Here is a 25,402-nt window from a genome sequence, read left to right as displayed (position 1 = left end):
AATCTCAAACAAGTGGGGACCAAAGGGAGGCCCAAACTTTACCTGTACAATATCTACTTGTATACCTAATCCTGAATTGTACCTACATCTTTGAAATAAAATATAAAACAATTAAAAAGTACAAAGTACACTCTTATGTGAAACTACAGTCACATAATGATGTCATATTATGTACAATCACATAATGAACAATATGTATAATCACATAATAGTGCAATGATGAAAGAAGGAAGGAAGACCAAAAAAAGGAAGAAAAAAGCAAAAACAAGAAAGGAAAATATTTGGGGTTGGGCACAGTGGCTCACGCCTGTAATCCCAATACCTTTGGAGGTCAAGGTGGGAGGATCACCTGAGGCCAGGGGTTGAAGACCAGCCTAGGCAACATAACGAGACCCCATCTCTACAGAAAATAAAAAAAATAATAAAAGAGTATATTTGGTATGGTTCCATTTATATGAAGTTCAAAACAGTCAAAATTAATCTGTGGTGACAGAGGTCAAAGGAGTGGTGATCTTGGTAGGGGCGGTGGGTATTGGTCACACAGGAGCACAAGTGAACCTTCTAAGGGGTTGCGAATGTTCTGTCTCCTTTTCTATGTCACGCCACCCGAGTGTGCAGAGTTGGACACTTGTAGGTTACTCTTCAAACATATGTTAAACCTCAATTTAATTTTTTTAAATTGTGCACTAAGGTAGCACCTTGTCTTTGTTCTTGTTCCAGAAACTTATCAAAGAGTTACCACACTATTCCCACCAATCGAATTTTTGGAAAATGATGAAAATGGACAACTCACCATGTGAGATAAAAGTCATGACGAAGCAAGCCGCTCCCGTCACCAGATATGACACAGCCAATGGGTAAAGGCGACCAATGCGGTCAATGATGCCAAGGATGATGAAGGCCGCAGGGAATTCAACCAGAGATGAGTATAAAAAATCCAGATGGCGGTCCCCACCTGTGGCACCCATGTGCATGATGAGTCCCAGGTAGAGCACAGAGGTGACAAACCTGAGCACAAGGCAAGGTCGGGTCAAGGGCAAGCTCTGTGAAAGAGGAGTGACAGGAAGAAGCCCTCCACCAGCTCCCTTGATTTTGATTTAGAATGTTCTACAGGAATCTGAGGCTAGGGGAGTAAAAATCAGAAAGAGTGTCCTAGAAGGGCCCTTGCTGAGAAATTTCCCTCATCATAGATGTGAGAGTATGACTTCTAGGAGATGTCCCCCAAGTCGCCCAGGATTGCATTGCATGGATTGCTACAGTTCTTTACTTGGGTGTCTGGCCCTGCACCAAGCACACGTGTGCATAATCCCACCTGGCACTCCAATAGGCCTACAAGGAGCTAGGTAGGAGAAGGGAGGACGTGAGGGAGCAAGTTCAGGTGTCAGAGTACTTTATGAGTTGTGTGGCTTTGAGGAAGTTAACTAATCATACTGGGCCTCAGTCCCCCATCTGTAAATTGGGTAATGATAGTACCTACCGCACTGAGTACTCATTGAACAAGTGAACAAAGTTGCCTATTAGAGATCCTGACATATAGTAAGCACTCCATAAAGATGGGCTTTTATTGTCATTGTTGCCATCGTGTCACTTTTGGGGAAACAATATTACTTTGGAAGGTAGAAACCTCTCATGATCACTTTAGGGTTTACATGATGAGAAGAGATTTGGGTCAATAAGAAATTCCCGTCATTTCCCAGCATGTAAATGGTCTATCACCTTCAAAACTGAGATCACAACAGGAATGTTTCTAACTAATATACCTCCTTGTTTTACAAAACTTCACCCAGAGAAGCATTGGGATGCTTTTGTTTCTAGTCCCAATTATTCGTGATTGAACAAAAGTGTCAAGAGAACAAGAAGGAAAGTGTTTGCCTACAGCTTAGTGAGTTTAGATAAGCCAAATCCACCCCCACACTCATGCCATTTAGTCAGTTAAAAGACAACAGTCACATATTGCTGATAAAGAGATTGATCTAAAAAAAGGAAATGTATAACCTTGATTTTCCTGTCAACAAACCAGTTAACAAACGCACCAGGCCACCATCTTTGAGCAGAACCCATGAATTGCACATACATGTCAAAGTGACAACTTGGGAGTATCGAGTGTTTCCTGTATTCATGTCAGACCCCATTCGAAGTTCTTTACACATATTATCTCATTAATTCTCCCAACATGCCAATGAGTGAGGTACTATCATCACTCCCAATGCTGAGGAGGAAGCTAAGTGTCAGAGAGAAAAAGGTCCTGGGGGGGTTCACACGGCCAGGAGGTGGCGGGCAGGTTCCCAAGTCCTGTAACTTCAAGTTCGATGGGAGGAGCTGTCCAGGGGCTGGACCCCATAAGGCCTTGTGGGCCACAGAGAGGGATTTGGCATTGACTCTCAATGGATTACGAAGCCAATGAAGGCATGGGTGAGGGAGGGACAAGGTCTGTTGAGCTTTATGGGATCCCTCTGACTGCTCTGTGGAACGTGTCCTAAGGGGCAGGAGTGGACGCAGACAGGTAGGTACCTGTCAGAAGGTACCTGCAGCAACAAGGACACCAAGAGTACACGTGGATAGACCCTGTAGATATTTGTAAGACAGAACTGATGGACTTGGCCAAGGGATTGAGTGGTGAGGGTGAGAGAACAGTGGAGTCATAAATGCCACCTTAGGAGCACACTAGGGGTGGAGAAAAGGAAACTGAGTCAGGGGCAGAGTCAGCAATTATATTCACCTGCAGTGGTTCCAGCCTCTGCTCGGAGGACATGTCACTAAGTCGAACACTGCGTATCCATGGAAAGCCACCAGGTGTGTGTGGCTGTTTGTATAGGCTCATGGGCCCCGTGTGTGGCTGGACCCAGGATCCCAGGGACAAACTCGGAGACAGGGTGGGTGAATGGTGAGGCAGGACAGCACCTAGTGAGCCTGGTGCCCAAAGAGTTTAGATGGATTTTGTGGAATGCTGGTTATTCATTCAAGTTTCAGCAAATATTTATTGAGGGTCTACTATGTGCCAGCCACTGCCCTCCTAGCTCTAACTGTCCAAACAAAACCTCAACAAATGAACAGGTATTACAGGAAAGCAGAGCAGCTCCGGTTAAAGGAGGAAGGCCCAGGGTACAATTGCTGAGCTCCAGGTGTATACAAAGGAGAAAGCCCTTGTGTTGAGGAGTTGACACAACATCTTCTGAGGGGACAGCACAGGGGGAATTTCTCCTCGTGACAGCAACCAGAAGAAGAGGCAGAGCCTGGAAGAATGCGGGGCACATGTGGGTAGATCCATCTGGGTATGCAATTCCTAATCGACAGATAATAAGTACACAGATTTTCTCAGGTAGGGTCTATATGGTGTCTGGATGTGAGGAAGGAAGCTCCCTCCCTGTAAGACTCAGGAGCCCAAGATCCCCCCACATTTCATATTGTCCGGCTATTCCTGGAAGATGAGACCATGAAATGAGGGCAGCCTTGGAAACCCCTTATCATATTTCACTTGCCTCACTGTTGGCCTCTCCTAGGTAACACATTCTTGCTAAATGAAGCCCTTTCCCCTTGATTCACTCCTCAAGGGAGAAATCAGAGCTCTCTGACAACTCAGCAGCTATATGAAGATCCTTCTCACCTTTTCTCTTTTCCACCTGAGCTATCCCACTGACTTTGACTTGCACCCCCACGTTGGGGCAGGCACACCAAGGCAGGCTTGGGGGACACAGAGGAATCGCCCCTTACCACAAGTACATCAGGATGAAGGTGTGCTTCCTCAGGTGCGGGGTGCGGAACAGGTCAATGAATGAAGGGCTCAGCTTTTCCGTGACATCCTCTTCAAGAGACAGCGCCTGGGAGGAAGTCAGAGCATCAACCACACAGCCAGGACAGCTGCATCAAGCAGGACAGCCCCTGAGGCCCCAGGGCTGGCCATTGCCACTGCTGCACATCACATCCATGACAGGACTTGCCTCTTCTGCTTCCCAAGGCAGCCCCTCAGGCATCTTCTAAATCATAAACCCAGCCCCAAATCCAGTGACGTGAGAAACCCCTTCCTAGCTTTGTCACCTTTAAATCAGGAGGTGGCACTGTTCCATTCTTTTGAGCGATGTGTTCCATGATCTTTATGGCTTGGGCGGTTCTCTTTTGCGACAACAGCCATCTGGGGGACTCCTGCACACACCTGCGGACACAGTTCATCACGACATGGCATTTTTCCCCAGGACTCCTCTGTTTTGAAGTCCAGAGAACAGCAATGCTGCCTCTCGGTTTAGATCTCACATTGGGACAGTAATTCCTGACACAGCCCATGGATGAGACTCTGGGGTCATGGTGTGCTGGCCCAAGTGGGAGCTCTCGTACTTAGTGCTACCTGCTAAGATTTACAGGCCAAAAGTAAACCCTTGCTTCCTGTGTAGCCTTCTTTCTGTGGATCAGAGGACCTGTGTCTCTTGAAAGGGGCGACCCTTGACCCCCTGGGAAAATACTCATAGTAGATGCGCTATGTGCTGCTCTCCTTCCCCCGCCCCCATTGCAGCAGGATGTCCCCATGCAATACAAGGACTGTGGAACAATTCTCCAGGGATTTCTTAAACAAAATGAAATGTGCAGATGGTGCCTAAAAAATGTATACACATTTTAAGAAAGGAAAATCCTAGCTGGTCTCAGTGGCTCAGCCTGTACTCCCGCGCCTTTGGGAGGCTAAGGTGAGTGGATTGCCTGAGCCCACGGGTTCGAGACCTGCCTGGGTAGGCGAAACCTCATCTCTACAATAAATCAAAAAATTAGCCGGGCGTGGTAGCGCATGCCTGCAATTCCGGCTACTCGGAAGGCTGAGGCGGAAGGATCGCCAGAGCCCAGCAGGTCGAGGCTGCGGTGGCCGGGAGCGGCCACTGCACTCCAGTCTGGGCGACAGAGTGAGACTCTAACTCTAAAAAAAAAAGAAAGGAAAATTCTGTATCAAAATAGTAATACTCAATAAATACCGATAACAATAGATGAATACAAGTCATGTATGACTTCTGCAATTACAAGAAGTGCTCAAAGTGGTTCCTATCAGCATCCAGATACTTCTAATGACAGCAAACTACTGCAGGCCTTGCTGGGCGAGGCCTCCCGGATCTTGCCTTGTGCACATCACACACAGTACCATGTGTCTCAACTTCTCATGAATGTGTGCGATTATCAGGTGTGTTGAAGGTTCTGTTGCATACTCACACCTCCATTGTCATTGTACTTCTACAACATTCTCGAATTTCAAAGACCACTTCAAAATGGTCTTGCATGCCTCTAATGACAACTGTGCTTCTGCCATTTTCTTTGACTGTCATGCCTGTTGCATGGTGATGTTAGCATTCATTTAATGAGCGCCATCTTTTAAGCGAACGTCATATGACACATCACTACCATAATTCAATTCAACTTTGAAAAGTACTATAGATAGCATCACTTAAAATGTGTATACATTTTGTTGGCATCCCCGGTATTTACTTTCCTTTAAAACCAGTTCAACACCATCAACACCATGCCGTCTATTTCAGAGGAATCAAGGATATGACAACTCTGACAAAGATGGAGACTCTCCGGCATATGGGTCTTCACCGAGCCTGACCCAGGACTCTCCTGGAGGTCCTTTCCCCCAAGAGGCCCTTGTTTCACGCTGGCAAGGAGGGAGCAGGTGCCTGTGAATGCCCCGGCCGTCCATGTGCAGCTTTGAGAGGCCAGCTTCTGTCCAGAGAGACAGAGTCAACTCTAGTGTCACAGCTGAGATTTGCTCTCAGCAAAACTGTGATGAAAGATGCAGGAAGGAGACATTTCTCTGCTACACCACAACAAAAACAGACCTGCAGAGTGGCTTCGCTCTTCAGACCCTGCAAAGAGCTGACAGCTAATCAGATGAACACTCACAGGTCCTGTGTCACAATGGCTCAATAGGCTCAACATTCCCCAGAGAACACTGAGCAGCACTGTGATTCATTCAACCAAAATCAAATGTCAGCTATGTGGCTAGGTGAGACGTATTTCAGAGCCTGGTTAATGATACCAATATAATAATAAAAACAAAGAAGCGGGAGAGGAAGAGAAAAGGCAGAAGAGAGGGTCAGAAGAGGAGAGAGAGGGAGAGGATCAAGAAGACAGTGAGAGCATCTGACTTAATGCCAGCACCGTGGAGGAGACTCCAGGGGACTGCCGAAGACTGTAGCCATTGCAGTAAAATCACCACTTCCTGAATCATTTCTATGGCCAGACACTTGACGTAGATTATCTCCAAGATTCTCGAGCCCACTGCAGACACACAGAAAGCTGTCTCCTTCACCCAGAAGCGAGGCTGACCCACTGAGGCCAGTCTCTGTGGTCAGCTTGGCCTTATGTTTCTGGAAGGTGCATATTCTGGAAAGTGCCTCAGGGGGCAGAGCTAGTGCTGTGTCTCCTGGATTTCTGCTTAACTTTCAGTATCTCTCACCTTGATCTCAGGGGGATGTAAGTTTAAAGAGGTTAGCTCCCATGAAACAAGGGTCTCTCAGTAATATCAGAATAAACCTGATGTCACGGTGGCAAAAAGTGCCAGGCTCCAGACAGCCCTACGCCTCATGCATGTGGAAACCGTGACCCTCTGAAAGATGGCCTGTGGGCAGCCCCGGGCCTGTGGAAGGACACAGAGTGGAGGAGGAAGTGTAGCCAGAGCCTCTCCTGCCATCAGCAGGAGGAAAGGCCTTACCAGTAGTAGAGCAGGAAGAGGAAGGTGGGCAGGGACACAGCCAGCTGCAGCCAGCGCCAGTGAGGAAGGACGTAGGCCAGCCCTGGCAACAGCACCAGCCCCAACGTGAAAGCCATCTGGTATAGGATCGCCACCATTCTTCTGTAGCCCAGGCCAACAAATTCTGTGACTGAAATGGGAGACGTGGCCATTATGCAGGAGTCCGATGCGGGGTGGTCAGGAGTTGGGATCTCAGTCCCTGCCTCTCTCCCCAAGAGCCCCTGGAGCCTAGCCCCTACCCCACCTGCTCCTAGGTTTCTCTCTCATGGGGTCCTCTGTGTCTCCCTCCCCTAAACCACAACCTCGCTCAAGCCTCATCTTCTTCCCTGTGTCCTCTGACCAATGGTTGAAGCCCCCAGGATTCACCAGACTGCTTCGTTTAGGGTTTTTCTCTAGCTGTCCCTTTCCTGTCTCCTCATTTGCCATCTACATGTCTCTTCTTCCTGTTCAGGATCCAGCCTGCTGGTCTCTCCTCCCCAAAGCCTTCCTCCTAGAAACTCTGGACAGGACTGGAATGTTTTTCAAGACCACAGGAGTGTTCATTAGTTTAGCAAATATCTCTGAGTGCCTACTAGAGACCTGGTACATTCTGGGTGTCTGGGATGCATCGTGAGCACAAGAGTGCTGCCCTTGGGGACTTCACATTCCTGTGAGAGATGGCAGACACTCCACATCACAAATAAGTAGATTCTACACTATGTGAGAATGGGATACGTGCTATGAGTGGGCAAAAAGTAAATCAGGGGACCGGAACTCAAGAGAGTGGAGGTGGAGTCTTGCTGGTCAACACTGCAGTGTGGACTGGACCCTAAGCTAAGCCTCCCAAGGGTGTGTGGAATGGTGTATATCGGCTGGCAGAACATCACAGGGTCTGGGTACAATGGGCTGAACCAGTTAGACTTTACCAGTGTGTTCACAGTTTCTCAAGGTAGGATTATGGTTTCTCTCGGCCCTAAGGAATGAGTTCTCAGAATGCCAAATGATCGGACCTAGTTTTTAGAGGTGACAAGAGGCAGCTGTTTTTTTCCTCTTCTCCACAAATGAACAAAAACATGGAAATTCTCCCTACCGCTGACGTGCCTGTCCACGGGCTTGAGGAAGGACAGACATCTCTTCATGCTACTTTCCTCCAGGAAAGGCTTTCTTATTTTCTATTCTTACCCTTCATTGACTATTTGAAAGGGAAAACACAGGCCAATATGTGGAACTACTCATAATGGTTTATGCCTCTATTTTTTAAAAAAATCATTGTATTTATTTCTTCTCTTATGTCCTCCTGTCTTCTCACTGCTAACTCCTGACTTTCCAGCCAGTCAGGTTTGTTGTAAGAAGGAGCATTCCTTCCTATGCATGATGTTAAAATATCCTCCCACCTGTCCCCTCTTCCTGCACCCTTTCCCACTGCTGTAAGCACATCTACACGTGTTCCCCTCTTGTTCCCCAAATAGATTAGTTGCTGTGGCAACACTTATCTATCTAAGTGATCTTTCTTTTTTACTTGTATAGATGTTTAAGTACAAGTGCAATTTTGTGACATGCAAAGATCGTGCAGTGGTGAAGTCAGGGCATGTTGGGTATTCGGCACCTGAATAATTTACACTGTACCCTTTAAATCATAAGTGATAGCCAGGCTCGGTGGCTCAGCCTGTAATCCCAGCACTTTGGGAGGCTGAGGTGAGTGGATTGCCTGAGCCCGCGGGTTTGAGACCCGCCGGGGCAACTTGGCAAGACCTCATCTCTACAATAAATCAAAAATCAGCCGGGCGTGGTAGCGCACGCCTGTAGTTCCAGCTACTTGGAAGGCTGAGGCAGAAGGATCACCAGAGCCCAGCAAGTCAAGGCTGCGGTGGTTGGAAGCGGCCACTGCACTCCAGTCTGGGCGACAGAGTGAGACTCCAACTCAAAAAAAAAAATAAATAAATAAATCATAAGTGATTATTTAAGCATCTCACAGACACCAAAGGGAGAGAGGAAGCCATCCTGCCCCCACACTCTGCCCTCGTCACACAGCAACGTCCAAGGAACTCGTGCTACCACAATCTCCCTAGAACCCACAGGCATCCCCCACCCCACCTCCTTGTTCGGCTCCATCCATGCTACCCCAACCTGACTTCAGCCCCGTGCATAATTACTCAGGGTGTAGCCGGCCATCCAGCTGCCCTTGCTGACCAGCCCCTGCAGCAGGCGGAAAAGCAGCATGGATGTGTAATCGGGTGCAAAGGCCATGAGCACGCCCGAGATGGCATTGACGAGCACGGTGGCCAGCAGACACAGCTTACGGCCAAACCTTTGGAGACAAGGAGACACAGAGGGGAAGAGGAAGGCTGAAGTTCTAGGTCAGATGCACACCGTGAGATGCCAAAGATCCCGTCAGAGGTCCACCTCACTGCTATCCTGAGGGACTGCAGGAGTCTGTTGGGACAGTGCAACCCAGCACGTGGCCTACGTGCTCTCAGCAGCACTGTGACCCAGTCACTCTCCAGTCCTCATGCTTGTCTTCTCTCCTTACTTTTGTTTGTTTGTTTGTTTAGAGACACGGTCTTAGTCTGTCTCTCAGGCTGGAGTGCAATGGCACAATCATAGCTCACTGATGCCTCAAACTTCCGGGCTAAAGCAGTCCTCCATCTTCAGCCTCCTGAGTAGGTGGGACTGCAGGCATGTATCCTGCATGTATGCCTGGCTAACTTTTTTTTTTTTTTTTTTTGAGTTGGAGTCTCACTCTGTCGCCCAGACTGGAGTGCAGTGGCCGCTCCCGGCCACCGCAACCTCGACCCGCTGGGCTCCGGTGATCCTTCCGCCTCAGCCTTCCGAGTAGCCGGAATTACAGTCTTGCACTACCACGCCCGGCTGATTTTTTGATTTGTTGTAGAGATGAGGTCTTGCTGCCCAGGCGGGTCTTGAACCCGCGGGCTTGGGCAATCCACTCACCTCAGCCTCCCAAAGGCGCAGGATTACAGGCTGAGCCACCGAGCCCAGCTCTGGCTAACTTATTTTTTGGAGATATGGGTCTCACTGTGTTGTTCAGGCTAGTCTTGAACTCTTGGCCTCAAACAAGCCTCCCACCTGGGTTCTCCTTAACTTTGTTTTTGACAGATTGCATTCCTATGAACATGATGGAAGAGATGCACCAAAAACCAGGCTTTTTTCTTCCCATAGTTCGTCTTATCAATGGTCACAGAAGCTTTTCGGTGAAATATTCAGTAATTACAGTAGAATTATGGAGGTGTGTTTTTACTTGCTAAAGCTCCACACCAGTATCATGCTTCATTGGCTCCATCTCTTCAGACTCATCCCTTGCTCTCTGGAAGTCAGCAAGGACACCAGGAGCACAACTCACAGTGTGGCAGCGTCCCTACCCCAGCCCACGCCTGTCTCTTCTCCACGATGAACAACACTTTACTCGTGTACTTTGTGTTCTCTCACCTCAGGCCTCTACCCCACACCAGGCAATAAACCCCCTCGTCCTTTGCAGAAACACAGAACCTTCTCTCCAGAAGCCACATCTGCTCACTTCAAGGTGTTCAACCCTGGCAGCAGCGCATCTTTCTGTCCTGGCTCCTTGTCTCCTGCCTCTGAGCTCCTCCAGGGCCCTGCCTGGGTCCCTCTGGTTCTGCTCTCCCTCCTGCATCCTCGATTTCCCTCCCCCACATCCTAGACCCTCCCCTCCAACTTCATCCCCACTACTGGCTCATTTAAGGAGCTGTTCGCATCCATAAGCCCCACTCCCTTGCCCCTGTTTTTCTTCAGCCATCATTGTTGTGGGTGCCCTGGCCTCCTCGGACCCTGGCCATTACATACCTGTCTGCGATGTAGCCGATGACCACCGAGCCGAGGAAGAAGCCCACGTTCACGCAGGACTGGAAGAGGTCCAGCTTCCAGGCATCACCACACACCAGGTTAAACTGCCGACACACCCACCAGGAGGGACCCAAAACAGAACCGTGCATGAGTCAGGACTGTGACCTCCCGTCTCCACTCAAGGGAAACGGATTTCACAAGGCCCTGGACTCCCTTAGAGTTGGCTCTTACCATATTTTCATAAGACACGAATCAAGGTTTTTGGTGAATTGTTCAGTAAACATCAATATACAGTAGAGCCTTGAACAGCACAGGTTTGAACTGTGAGGGTCCACTTATATGCAGATCTTTTTCAATAAAATTTACACCAAATGTGTCTGCTTCTCCTCCTCCCCTTCCACCTCCTCTGTCTCTTCCCCCTCTGCAAGACCAACCCCTCCTCCTCCTCTTTCTCCTCTTCTTTCTCCTCCACCTACTTCTTTTTCTTTTCAAGTGGGAGTCTTACTGTCACCCAGGCTGGAGTGCAGTGGCACACTCATGGCTACTGCAGCCTCAACCTGCTGGGCTCAGACAATCCTTCCGCCTCAGTATTACAAGTAGCTGGAACTATAGGTGCCACCATGCCCAGCTAATTTTTTTTATTTTTTATTGTAGAGACGAGGTCTCGCCAAGTTACCCAGGCTGGTCTTGAACCCTTGGGCTTGGGCAATCCTCTCACCTCCACCTCCCAAAGTGCTGGGATTACAGGCATGAGCCACCACACCTGGCCAATGAAGACCTTTTGATGATCCACTTCCACTCAGTGAATTGTACATATATTTTCTCTTCCTTGTGGTGTCATTTTAAGAATGCAGCACATAATACATGTAACATGCCGAGGCGCCTGGTCAACAGAAGACTATAAGTTGTTGTTTTTGAGGGGTCAACAGTGGGGGGGAGTGCCGGCACCACTCACTCCCTCATTCTAGGATAAACTGCAATCCCAACATCCTCCTACCACTCTCATCATGTTAATGAAAGAGGCTGTTGTCGAGTGCCTTGCCATTGATCGCTGGCTATCAAAGGACAGAGTGCCTTTGGGAAAAGGCAGCAAGAGCAAATCATCTTCTCAGAAGAGACATGGTTGCCAGGTGAGTTTTCTAAAAAGACATGCAGCCGAGTGATTTTCCAAAAACAGAAATGGAGCAAGAGAAACAGAAAATGTTTTCCAGAATTGCTCAGGGATCCTTCGTTAATTACATATTTATTATTGTATATCTGATTATGTCAGTCCCACCAGCAGCTATGTACATTCAGTCATCACTGTTAGGGCTATGAGTGGCAACCCAAGAAGAGGGAAAGAGACAGTGAGGGTGTATTGGGGACAATCAGCTTTCTAGGGTCATGTGGGAGGACTAAGAGGTAGGAAAGGACCAGAGGGTCCCATGCTCCAAGAGCCAGGGGAGGGGTCTAGGAAGGGGGACAGAGGAAAAGACCAGGTGTGGGCTGCCAAGAAGGGGTTGTTTTGTTTGGGGTTTTGCAGAAGGTAGATGCACACTGTGTTTAGAGGCCTTTAGAATGAAAACCAAGAGGGGGAGGCATAGAGCATGGGGACACTGGCATGTGCTTGGGCACACATAGACTGAGGCCATGGAAGCATGGTCTCTTCCTCTTTAGAGCTGAGAGAGGCAGAAAGGACAGACTCCCTGGAGACCAGAAGGCGGGGTGAGGAGGTGGGCTGGAGCTGGAACCACTTGTCTTCCCATTCCTGGCCAGCTCTTCCTGGGCAGTGTCCAGGGACACGTCCTTCTTTCCCTCCCTGTCCCTCTGACCCCAGTTTCCCAACCTGATACACACATACTGGCACCTGTCCTCTCACACTCACAGGGCGGCTGTGAGCACCAAGAGTGAGAAAGCATGTGAAAACGGCTTTGGTCAATAAGAAACCATTTTATTTTAAAAACTGAGATTTTATCGCTCCCTATCTCAAACCTCTGAAGTTGCAGCCTGAGCGGTGCCCACATCCCCTAGGGGGACAAACTCTCAGAGCCTTGGGGATTCCAAACAGCCAGCCTGGGTTCTGTCTGATGAACAGACTAGTTCCTTGACATGAGCACTTTTTCCTTGAAATACAGGTTCAACTCTGTGTTACTACCTGACCTTCAGAAAGGAATATGTCTGGCTGATACAGATGTGTACTAAAAAATTTTTTTGTAAAGGTCAGGCATGGTGGCACATGCCTGTAATCCCAGCATTTAGAGAGGTCGAGGCCAGAAGATTGCTTGAAGCCACCTGGGCAACGTCCCACCTCTACAAAAAATTAAACTTTTAAAAAAATAAATAAAAAGAAACTAGAATTAATTAATGTGAGCCTCTCCTAGTGACTGTCTGCCCACACCCATGGGTAGTTCAGCTATGTACTGTGTGTCAGCTACTACTCAGCATTGCTCTCACTCTCACTCTCTATCAGTCCCAATGTTTATTTGCTCTAGTATTCAGCTTAAAATATGCCTCCTCCAGGGAGCTTCTCCTGGGCTCACCCGATGCATAATTCTTTAGAGTGTGTTTCCTTGGGATTTCCTGCCTGCCCTATACTCTGCCATTAGGACACACAGGGACAGATCTTCCCTGGGAGTCATCTGGCTGCCCCTGGGTTTGCATCTCCAACTGCCCAACTGTCTCTGTGTAGCCTCCACCCATGTCTGTCACTCAAGGCAATGTTCTGTGTCCAAGTACGAAATCCCGCTTACTCTGCAGGGGTGGGAAGAGACGTGGAACTGTTACCCCTGGGCCCCAGTTGATTCCCTTGTGGACCATCGTCTTTTTGATGTTCGTCCTAATCTTTGCAAGTCAGTGTCTCTGTAAGGTGTTCCTGCTGCCCTTCCTGAAACACCTGGTTGCCATCTTGCCCTAGGACTGTGTGTGGAGCCAGAGAGCTTCCCAAATTGTAGAAAGTGCATCTCAGCCAGGCTTGGTGGCTCAGCCTGTAATCTCGCACTTGGGAAGCTGAGGTGAGTGGATTGCCTGAGCCCTGAGCCATGGGTTCAAGACCCGCCTGGGTCACTTGGTGAGCCCTCATCTCTACAATAAATCAAAAAATTAGCCGGGTGTGGTAGCGTGCACCTGTAGTTCCAGCTACTCAGAAGGCTGAGGCGGAAGGATCGGAGCCCAGCGGGTCGAGGCTGCGGTGGCCGGGAGCGGCCACTGCACTCCAGTCTGAGCGACAGAGTGAGACTCCAACTCAAAAAAAAAAAGAAAAAGAAAGAAAGTGCATCTCACCTCCTAATACCTGCCTCCAGAAGGCTGACTCTGTCCAGAGCTACACTGAGAGTCAATTTCCAGAGCCCCTGAAATGTTGTACACCTACCATGCTTCCTCTGAGCCCAAACTCAAGCCCAACCACTGTGCCTCAGGCACGTTTGTGAATACACAGGAGACAGGCTCAGCCGCTGGGAGAGACAAAAGGCAGAGACAGAGTGGGGACCCTGGAACCATTCCCTGCTCTTGCTGGGGTTTTGCCAGGGCCAGGGCAACTCCTTCTGGCCCAGTATACAAAACTATAAGACAATGTTGACCAACTCGCCTCAGCACAGGCATTACCCTGGGTCCTTGTCAAACTACAGATTCCCTGGGGATTCTATCTCTGTAGGTCACAAATAGGAATCCAAGTAATCTCAAGGACCAGGCAAGTTAGAGAAACACAGATGTAATGGCCTCTGTCTCACCTTGGCCTGAGACCCTTTCCCTCACTCAGCATTCATGGCTGATGGAAGACAGTGGTTCCCTGGCCCGGGGTGGGGGCTTTGGGTGAAAGAGCAGAACTTCTTGGTGGTACAGTTAAAAGTCAGGGAACACCCACACCCCTTCCCCAGTGGACCGGTGACCTCAGCACCTGAGCCTTTGGGTCGGGGTTAAACCTGGTGTTCAAACACGTTAGCTTGTTTTCTTTCCTAAAGCAAGTTCCAATGTCCAAGGCAATGCCAAGTTAAAAATTAGCTGTGCCGAAAGGAACAACCAAGGTTAATTCCCCAACAACAATCTTCAGTTCAGTTGGGGCTGAGGCAGTTTTAAAGCAGTGGGAAAGGGATTAAGATGGGGGAGAATTCCCACCCAGGACTCAGTTTCCATGGGCCTTCCTGCCAATCTGCCAGTAGGGGGTGCCCTTCACCTCAGAATATCCCCCATATGAGTCCCACCGCCCTTCAAACTCAGCTTGGCCCAATTGAAATCTTTCTCCTAAAACCATCCCATTGTCACTGTCCCTGTCCATAAGAGGTCCAGGATGCTTGTAGTACTCCCACAACTCTCTAGATCTGGGGGTCATTTATAGTCCCCTCCTTAGCTGCCACAGACTACTAAGCTGTTTTTTGGGGGGAAGGGGGGCTGGGAGGGGGTTGTTTTTTATTTTTTGTTTTGTCTGGAGTGCAGTGGCATGGAGTGCAGGGGCATGATCGTAACTCACCACAGCCTCAACCTCCTTGGCTCAGAGCAATCCTTGTGCCTTATTTCCCTAGTGATTGAGACTACAAGCATGCACCACATATCCAGCATTTTAAAAAAATTTTTTGTAGAGACAAGGTCTCACTATATTGCCCAGGCTGGTGTTGAACTCTTGGGCTCAAGCAGTCCTCCCACCTCAGCCTCCCAAAATGCTGGGAGTAGAGGCGTGAGCCACGACAACTTAACTGTTCTAAAACCCTCTCAAGGCCCTCATGTCTGTCTCCACCTCCTCATTCCTTTCTCCCCCTGAGGTTCCCCTTGCCTTCCTCTCCTGGGTTCCCAGCATTCTGCAACTACAGTCACCCACACCCCAGACTAGAACTCTCCACTAAACCAGGCCTCCTTTTCCTGAGCTCAAGCAGGGCCTGCATCTCTTACATCATTTCTTCCCTTCATTCCTACAACCACCACATCACGGACACTTGTCACCAAGGCTCTTTTCATAGCCTCCTCGTGCACCTCCCACTTCTCTCAAAGCTTCCAATCCCATGACTACCCTGCTTCCCACCCACTCATAAGGTCCAGCTGGGATCGTCTCACTGCTCTGTCTAAGTAAGGCCAAGCTCCTCCGTGTGGGACCAAGGCAGGCTGCCAGAGTGAGCAAATAAAAGTGCAGAGTGCCCAGCTAAATCTGAACTTCAGAGAAACGACATTATTTTTTGTGTATGTCCCATGCAATAGTCGAATTTCCAACCTCAGTTATCAGTTATCAAATATCATGCAACATCTGAAGTTCAAATACAACTGGCCATTCTACATTTTACCTGGCAACCCTACACTAAGGACCCCATGTTCTGGTCCCATGGTGAGAAACCACCAACATTCTCCCCTGCGACTCCTTCACAGGACCCTGAATTCAAATCAGTTTAACCATTCGTGGCAGCAAAGGGCCCTCTCCCCAGAGTCTCAGTTCAAGCTTTCCCCTTGGCCTGGGATCTACACACCCTCCCATCCATTCCCCCTCTTTGCTGGTCAAAATACCACCTGAGGCTCAGCTCAAATGTCACCTCCTCCAGGAAGATGCCCATGATCAGCTTAGCAGTTGAGATCTCTCCTTCCTTAGAGCCCGCCAGCATCTCTGCTCTGCTCACAGCACATGGCCTTGGACTGTCACTACATGGACACTCTGTCACCCCTGCCCTCCCCTCTCACTCTGCACACCCCCCTCCCCCTGCCATGAGACCCCAGACCCCTTGAGCGTCCTCACAGCCTTCTTTTCTGTTGTCCTCACAGCATAACACCCAACGCTGGTGCAGAAGGAAAGCTCAGAACACGCCTACTGGGTGAATGGCTGGGTGAGTAAATGAACAGAATGATTGCATCTGAGCACATCTCAGTCCCGAGGACAGACGCGTCCCATCTCGGTCTGCTTCTAGATACCCAGTGGGGATGCAGGACCATCCCTATCCCTGGAAGGCGAGCCACCTCACTTGTTATCTGTTGCTGGTGGAAGACTTGGAGACCAGATCTGCTCAACAGCTCGGACAGCGGGTGGCTCTCACTCCTGCCCAGTCCCAGGTAAGCAGGCAGAGCGTAGATCAGGCCAGAAGCGGGAGGGATGCTAGGCTTTCCCCCAGTGACAGCCCTAAATGTGTGGTCACTGAAACCACTAAAGAAAGGGAAGAGAGGAAGGAAGGAAGGAAACCTAAGACACTATGTGGTCTTGGGGGAGGTGGGGGTGGCGGACAGCAGGGAAGAGCCAGAAGTGGGGAGGACTCGGTCACCTCCTGTCTCAGGGAAGTAGTGATGTCGCCAAAACTAAACCATCACTAGGCAGAGAGCCTCTGCGTACTTCTGGCCCATGGCTTCTCCAAGTGACCAAGCACTCATACCTGTCACTGTGCAGCTCTGTGACTGAGCAGGACCCTGATGGGAAAAGACCTGGGGGCACTTTTCACTGAAAAAGTCTAAGAACAAAATGCTTAGATAACCAATCAGACTACCCAGGCAAGGCCCCTTGATGCTATCGTCCTATCTCACGGCCATGCACAGGCCTGCACAGTGTGACTCCGTTTACCTTTACTCAATGCTTTCACAGTTCCCAGCTGCAGCTCACACCCCTACGAGGCAGGGTATCATTATCTCCAGTTCACATATGAGGAAACAGAGGCTCGGGGGGCAGAGGGATGCTTGACTGGGACTCCACCAAACAGCCTAACTCCCAAGCCAGGCAATTCCAGACCACCTCGGCACCCTCACTTAGGTCACTTATCATCACCCTTGAGTGGAGTGGGCACCCACAAGACTAGTGGTGGGAAAGTAGACCCCAGGGCCAATTCAAAGGAATCTGGGAGAAGCCAGGAGGGCAGGAAGAGAGGACCCCCAATCTCCCTACAGACGCATGTCTAAACAATCTGGTTCCCTGCCTGTGCTGGGTGGCCTCTCTGAGCCTCAGCCTCCTCCTCAAACACCCAGCATCTCATGATCTCACTCATATAATGGACCTTGAACATCCAATGTAATACTATAAGAAAATGACTGACGGTACTGGGAAACTATGGTGGGGGGAGGGAGATGGGATTAACAGTAGCAAATATCTGTCTGGGGATTGGGAAACACCTCTTATCAACAGGGTACCTGAATGAAACGTAATTGTACACCTAACCCTTAACTGTACCCCACAAAACCATAATAAAAATATTGATTATGAAAAAAAAAAAGAATGCAGAGTGCCCAAGGCAGCTCCAGACAGCCTCAAAGTGCCCAGTAAACATGGCCCCTCCCTCATTCCTGATGTAAAACTGAAAAGGAGGATTTGCTTTATATGTTCCCCCTGCCGGAGACCTCCCACGTTACCTGAAATGCAAAGCCACTCTTACCTCGGTGACAATGGAGGAACCATTCGTGTCATACACCCAGCCGTCCCCACAGGGTCCCAGCGGCAGGTGGCTCCTATTGGTGGTCAGGTTGGCCAGGGGGTCCATGCAGCCCAGAGTGCTCTGGTTCCAGTCTACCTCATAGCGCCAGCACTGGCCAGGGGAGGCCTCACCCACGGGCCCTGGGCCGGGCACCGTGTAGTTCAGCTCCTCGGCCAGGCTCCAGCCACAGCGCTGGCTCAGCTCAGCCACTCCGGGGCTCCAGCAGCGATGGTCAGGGATGAAGCCCAGGAAGACGATGCCCACATAGATGGGTGCAAAAGCAGCTGAAAGCAGGCATAGGGTGACGAAGGCCTGCTTCTGGAACCAGCCAAACTCCCCAACCTGCTCCAGAACATCGTCCACAGTGGGCATGATGGGTCAGCTACTTCATGGCCATGGCCAGACCAGCTCTGGGCTGCCGTGGCCGGGTACAATGTCCATCCTGGAGATCTTCAAAAAGAAGTGGCTTGAAATCAAGCTGCTGTGCAATTTGGAAAGCAACCAACTAGAATAATATTTTACCCCAGAAGCTGGTCTCAGGGCAAGGGGAAATGCGCGAGACTGACTGCCAAGGGGTGTGCTTTGCCAGAAAGAGATGCCATGGCCCCAACCCTGAGAACCAGAACTCACCGGTAGGCGAGAACAGGAGAGGGCGCAGAGCGAGCCTCCTAGGTGTGTTCTCGGGCTCTGGCAAAGAGATGGCCTACTCAAGAGCTTCTTATAACCCACATAAATCAAAGAGAGCAAATTGGCCACCTGGCACAGGCACAGGGTCTTTGAGATGCTGCAGCCCACACTCCTGTCCCTGGGGCCACCTCTGTACCCCCAGCACAGCCTGGCCTCCACTGAGTCACGGTGGGGAAATAGTGTGTTTGCCCTTCAGGTCCTGGTTCTGTTAGTTTCTGAGGGATTTAAGGCCAGAAACTGGTGGAAAAGGGACAGTGAATGACCACAGACCAACACACTGGAGCCCAGCTGTGAAATGGCCAGGCCAATCATGAACCTCAATATTAAAACATCAACCTCCATTTGGAGGCATCTCCTCAGGACTAAGTGTTTATGATCTAGTTGATTTTTACAACAGCCTTCAAGGTCAATGCTGTGACCCCATTACAGCTGGGCAAATAGGGGCTTATGGAGGTGAATGTCTTTCCAAGTTTGCACTGTTACTGAACTTGAACCTTGTTCTGCCCTAGAGCAAGATCTCTCTCTGAATGTATGAACTTGCCACCCTGGGGACTCCTCATCAGCTCACTTGTTAGTTCCTTTGTCCATTTGACTAATCCGTATTGAGTCCCTATACATTTCGAGCCATGTACAAGGCTCTGGGACACAGTCCCCAACACCAAGCAGCTTACAGTTCTGTGTGGGAGACAGATTTGCAAAGGGACAATCACCGGGGTTGTGACTATAGTAACACAGGGCAGTGGAGGCCCCACAGCCCAGCATGCGCCTTACACGGTGAAGGGAGGAACAGGAGGTGGGAAGGAAGACAAGAGGGTGTGACAGACCAGGTGGCCGCAGACCCCTGCCTCTCAGCTGAGTGAGCAGAGCCCATCACTGGCTAGTAACCAAAGAAATCACCAAATGTCATGGACAGCACCTCTCTTCCTTCCTGGCTTTGATGGAGCCAGTGGCCCTATAGAGGGGAGACCCACATGACAAGGAGCTGAGGGCACCACTGCTGACAACGAGTGAGACACTGAGACCCTTGAGACCCTGCCACTGGAGGGACTGGAGGGACTGAGTCCTGCCAACACCCCCTAACACCCCCCATGAGCCCAGAAGTGCACCTTTCTCCAGAAGAGCCCTATGATGCAGCCACCACCATAGTGGACACCCTGACTGCAGTGACCCTCCCACCCCACAGAAACCAGGAGATGCAGAGTACACATGCTTTGCACAACCTGGCTGTTGGTGATGTGTGACGTGGCAGTAGACAAGAAAGCTTGGGGCTACTGGGAGTCCCAGGGCAAGGGTGTGGCCCACAGGGGTGAGCTGGTACTGCCCACTGTCTGCAGCCTCTCTTGGGGTCTGTGGCTATGATTATGTTCTCACGTGTCCAGCTGCCTGACAGCAGCTCCCTGGGGACACGAGTATCAGCTGACCTCGGAGGCCAGGGCATCGTGGCTGGGCAGGTCTAGGGCCAGGCACGGCAAGTCTTCCCTCTGCCCTCTGGTCTCTGCTCCTGCCCCATGACTGTTCTCTGTCTGGCAGGGCGAAGACAGATGGGCAGCCTGCCAGGTCCCCTCAGGCTCCAGGCTCCATCCTGGGTCACCCTGCCCTGCTTCAGGGAGACACAGAGCCTGAATCTGCTCACCACAGACAGAAATAGAAGCCAGGCTGCCGAGTCTTCCAGCCTCACCCAGAAATAGGTTTCCAGTTAACTGGTGCCCCCCACCCCCAGGTGTGTGGGTCTGACTGGATCATGTGGCCCATCCACGTTCCACACTGAGAAGCCCCCCACTCTCCAGCAGACCCACTGGCTACTGCTTGTCCCTGTCCTGGATGTCCAGAACACACCCGGGGCTCCCACATGTGCCATTGCTTCCCCTGGGCAGGCTTCTTGCTGCCTGATTTCAGAACAGCCCAAGTTCGCCGGGAAGCTGGACCACGGTGCCAACCCTACACACGGGCAGGATGCTAGAGAGCTTTGGCTCAGAGCTGCTGATAGAAGGCATCAACATGTCACCAGGCAGAATACATCATCAGTCCTGGGATGGCATGGGACACAAGGTTTATCTGTCCTTTCACGTACACACAGGAGGGACAGATAAACTCACGCAGGATGCCAGGTGTCCCTTTCACTGCTGAGACTCTCATTTGTTTGCTCCATGGCCCTGGGAGCTGGAGCCTTGAGTTCAATAGCTCCACGGGCCAGTGTGGTCGAAGGTGTGCCCATCTCAGGGGCTGCAGCTCCAAAATCCCCCCTCCTGGCGAGTTTTCTTTGCAAATGCTCAGCTGTTGCCAAGGGAGGGCCTGGAGGGCACTATCCAGAGGGCTGAGGATGCCCTGAGAGGGAGGGAGAGGATCTGGGCACACCTTCCACAGAGGCAGTTGGGGCACACTCAGAGTCAGCTGCCTGCCTTTCCACCAGACCCGACATGCCCACTGCCCTGACACCAGTGCCCTGAACATACTTGAGAAGCAGCCAGGATGCAAAGGTCCTGCTGTCAACACACTCTGGGGAGAAAACAGAACCCTCTTGGCTCCACCTCCCCAAAGCCCAGGCCAGGCCAGGTCTGGAGCCCACTTTCTGGAGTCCACACTTACCAGTCTCTCTCTTTTGCTTGGCCCTCACTGCTCCCATCCCATGTTTCAGAGTCAGGGAGGGATGGCTGAGGAATCTAAATTGGAATGGAGAGAAGCAACCGAGAGCCGAGACCCACTGAGAAGGGCTCATGGCCGGCTCCCTAACCGGGCATCTGGGATGACAGACCAGGCTCCCTGCCCAGCCTCTGCTCACCACCTGACAGAGCCCATGAGTTACCCACACACTGTAGATGACAAAGCAAGGACCAGGGGACAGATCACCTGCTCGAAGTCACCCAGCTGGCTCCTGATCAAATCTCAATAAAAGAATTCGCCCAAAGCCCTGATTCTCCAAAACTCTGTGTGCTGCCCCTGAATTCATCGAATGTCCAAGGGGACAGATCTCAGGTGGGTCTCTCTCACCTGGTCCAGGCCTTACACCTCCTGTGGCCTGGATGGAGATGGGGTAGAGCCAGCTCTGGGAGCTGGGGCAGAGGCAGAGTCCCTTGGAAACAAAGGGAAAGAACAAATTGGGTTCAAGTCCAGATTTGCAGGTGGATTGTTGGTCGTGAAGTGGCTGTCAGCACCTGAGGCAGCCAGTCCTGCCCCGAGGACTGTAATGTCAGAGCCATGGGGAAGCACACATGAGAAAATCAGCCAAGATTCAGCAGTAGTCACTGGGCACCAAGTCTGCTGCCCACTCGGTGACTCCGGGTATAGGAGGCAGCTGCCTGGGGTGGAAGTCTCTACTCCTGCCACTGGGTACCCTCCCCCACTCTCAGAGTTGTGCGTAGGCCCCTGCAGTCTGTCCTGGGCTTTGGAGGTTGGCTATTTCCTCCTCTGTGCCTGTCAAGAGAAGACCACTGTGGTCCAAGGAACCTGAACAGAACCTCTCTCACAACCTCAGAAGGAACTAGTCCAGAGGCTGAGCACAGTGGCTCATGCCTATAATCCCAGCACTTTGGGAGGCCAAGGCGGGAGGATCACTTCAGGCCAGGAGCTCAAGACCAGACTGCAACATAGTGAGAGCTCATCTCTACAAAAAATAAAGGATTAGCCAGGCATGGTGGCATTTAACTGTTGTCCCAAATACTTGGGAGACAGAGTTGGGAGGATTGCTTAAGCCCAGGAGTTTGAGGCTGCGGTAACAGAGTGAGACCCTAAAAAATAGAGGATCCAACCCCACTAGCACCTCGATTTGGGGCTTTCAGACTTCACAACTGTGAGATGACAAATTTCTGTTGTTAAATCCCCCAGTCTACGGTACTTTGCTACAGAGCCCTGGCAAGCACATCCAGATAGAGGTCCCGCATGCTCACAGCCTCCTGGAGGAGCCTACACTGAACAGACACAGGGAGGCTGTCCCCAGGAGGTGAGGGGCTCCAGTCGGGGCCTCATCTAGGTTGCCTCCACCTGCTTTTGGTCTCTGCCAGACACTACACTTCCCAGCCTGTTGGGAGCCGGCCCCGGAGGCCCACCTGAACGTTAGGGATCAAGGTGGGCTGTAGACCCTGAGACCACTAGGATGTGTTCAGGAGCTGTTGGCCCATTTCCTCTTCCCTTTTTTGGTACTTAGCACATCTCATTAGAAGGAACTTTGATGATCTAAGCATGAAGCTCTGAGAGTACGACAGGCATGGCTTACTTTAGGAGTCCATTGTTCCCGTTTCTCACAGACTATGGTTTCGGCTTTAAACTTAACATAATTCAAACTCAGGTCACATTTGGGAACCTTCTATTCGGTACAAGCATCTTTATAAGATTTAAAAGTATATTTGTAGAATTAGTATATACATATTGAGAGCTGTTTTCAGCTTTAGATGGTATAGATGATTATCTAGAGTTACCAGAAATGGCCCAGCACGAACTTTGGACTGGGCCACATTCCTAAGGACCCAGCACGTACTTTGGTCTGAGCTGGGCTGCATTCTTTTAAACTGGTTTTAGCCACAGTTAGTGTAGGGTTTTTCTACTTATTATAGAAATTGAATTTATTTTATTCATAGAAAGTATTGTAGAATAGGTTATGCTACGTCAGTGAATTATGTTAGTTCAAGCATGATCGAACATGATATTTTGAGGTTTAATAAGAATACAGCTAACTTTAGAAATTTCATTGTTCCCATTTTCTACTATTGTGGTTTTGGCCGTTAGTACAATTTACAGTTTATATTTGGGTTTTATTTTTAGAAGCTTTATTGCTGATGATCAGCTTTATATATTAGGATTAGGAATTAGAAACTTTTAAAGAAATTAAGATACAGATATAGGACTTTAGAATAGCCATTTTGTTAAGAGATTGTAATCAATTGTTCCTAGAAATGGCCCAGCATGATCTTTGGACTGGGCCACATTCTTTAGGAACTGGTTTGAGCTATAATTAAGAGTTTCTATAGTGTAGGTAGAATTAACACAGAATAGAATGGTATTAGGATTGAAGTTAGTTATTAGGTGTTGTGTATGCATAAGCTTTAGAAGTTATTGATTATTAGAATATTATGATGTTAAAATTGTTGTATTGCTTTTGAGGAACATTAACCAAGCATAAGGAACAGTGAGATAATTTTGGGATTGTCCCTCATGCTTGGGAAAACACCTGGTGGGTGAGGGATGCCCCTCATCCACCTGGCTTTGTGTTCACATAATAGTCTTGTGATTTAACCTGTGAAAATTTAGGATAAAAGACTTACAGTTTGTCCCATTAAACGGCTTCTGCTCAATCCGTTGAACAGTTATCCATTTTCTTTCTTTCTCTTTCTATCTTTCCCTCCATCTTTCTTTCTTTTAATATCTATCCCTCCAGTTTAATCACTGGCACCATCTTTCCTACCAAGGACCCCCAATATCTGCAGGGGCTGGCCCCCAGCACCAGCCTGTCAGGATAGCCACACTGCAGGCTGCAACCCTTTATAAGAAAAAAGTTCTCCTTTCCAAATTTATGAATCTTGTGATTTTAAGTTGACAGGGGCACAAATGGAGGGAGAAAGATGCTTCTGGGGAGCACACACAGTGTCCCGTATATGAAGGAACACATGCTGATGTTCTCTTGGCCCTTGCTGTCTTTTGGTGTTTATTCTTATCCAACTTTATTGAGGCATAATGGACAGACAAAAATTGTCTAGAGTTGACCCTTGAACAACAAGGGGTTAGGAGCATGGATTCTCCTACACAGTTGAAAGTCCACGTATAACTTTTGAACCCCTCAAAATTTAACTAGTAGCCTACTGTTGAGCAGAGGGCTTGCCAATAACATATACAGGTGATGCACACACATCATGTATGTTATATGTATTATATCCATATTCTTGCAATAAAGCAAGCTACAGAAAAGAAAATGTGATTATAGAAGATCATACAGAAGAGAAAATGTATTTACTATTCATTAAGTGGAAATGGATCATCAGGAGGCTTCATCTTCTTCATACTCATGTTGAGTAGGCTGCGGAAGGGCAGGAAGGGGTGGGTTGGTCTTGCTATTATGGGGTGGCAGAGGCAGAGAGGTGGAAGGGACAGAAAGAGAAACTGGAGAGGCAGGCACACAGGTGTAATTATTACTGGAAAAATCCACATATGAGTGGACCCATGTAGTTCAAACCTGTGTTGTGCAAGCATCAACTGTACACTTATGGTGCAGAATAAGATGCCCTGATACACATATTACTGTGAAATAATTCCTCCAATCAAACCAGTGAACATACCCACCACCTCACATAATTATCCTTTTTTTGGAAAGGGGTGAGAACATAAGAGTTATTCTTTGCAAATTTCAAACATAAAGAGCAGTACTGCTAACTATCAACACCATGCTGTATGTTCAATATCCAGAATGCATTCTTCTTGTATAACTGAACTTTTAAAATTTTATGACCACTATCTTCTCATTTTCTCCATGCCCCTAGTCTTTGGTAACCATTATTCCACTCTCTGTTTCTAGAAATTCAACTTTTTTAGATTCCACATATAAATGAGACTGTGGTATTTGTGTCTGGCCTAATTCACTTAGAGTAATGTCCTCCAGGATCATCCATGTTGTAACAAATGATGAAATTTCCTTCTATTTTATGGCTGAATAGTATTCCATTGCATATATATATATATATATATATACATTTTATTTATTCATTCATCTGTCAACAGACACATAGGTTGTTTCCATATCTTGTGAATAATCCTGCAATGAACACAGGGGTACAGGTATCTGTTGGGAGTCAGCCTTGGAGGCCCGCCTGATTGACAAAGTCCAGGTGTGCTGAGGACCCCTGGCCGCAAAGCGAGTCTGGGCAGCTGAGGC

The 25,402-nt window shown here is 49.3% G+C and overlaps 1 protein-coding gene across 2 annotated transcripts in view; it reads right to left on the bottom strand.

Annotated features, from left to right (window-relative positions):
- Positions 1–18,294, bottom strand: part of SLC22A1 (solute carrier family 22 member 1) — a 33,761-nt gene extending 15,467 nt beyond the window's left edge. For both annotated transcript variants that reach the window (XM_008067892.1, XM_008067893.1), the window contains exons 1-7: positions 17,821–18,294; positions 10,523–10,626; positions 8,857–9,011; positions 6,686–6,854; positions 4,036–4,150; positions 3,712–3,818; positions 794–1,008 (exon numbers count right to left, since the gene is read on the bottom strand). In XM_008067892.1, coding sequence (XP_008066083.1) covers positions 794–1,008; positions 3,712–3,818; positions 4,036–4,150; positions 6,686–6,854; positions 8,857–9,011; positions 10,523–10,626; positions 17,821–18,231 — 1,276 coding nt within the window. In that variant the 5' untranslated portion in view covers positions 18,232–18,294. The remainder of the gene's footprint in view (positions 1–793; positions 1,009–3,711; positions 3,819–4,035; positions 4,151–6,685; positions 6,855–8,856; positions 9,012–10,522; positions 10,627–17,820) is intronic.
- Between the last annotated feature and the right edge of the window lie 7,108 nt (positions 18,295–25,402).

The sequence above is a fragment of the Carlito syrichta genome, unplaced genomic scaffold, assembly GCF_000164805.1.
Source record: "Carlito syrichta isolate Samal-C Ts95f unplaced genomic scaffold, Tarsius_syrichta-2.0.1 Scaffold309813, whole genome shotgun sequence".
In the NCBI taxonomy this organism is placed as follows: Eukaryota; Metazoa; Chordata; class Mammalia; order Primates; family Tarsiidae; genus Carlito; species Carlito syrichta.
This window is presented reverse-complemented; position numbering and strand designations above follow the sequence as displayed.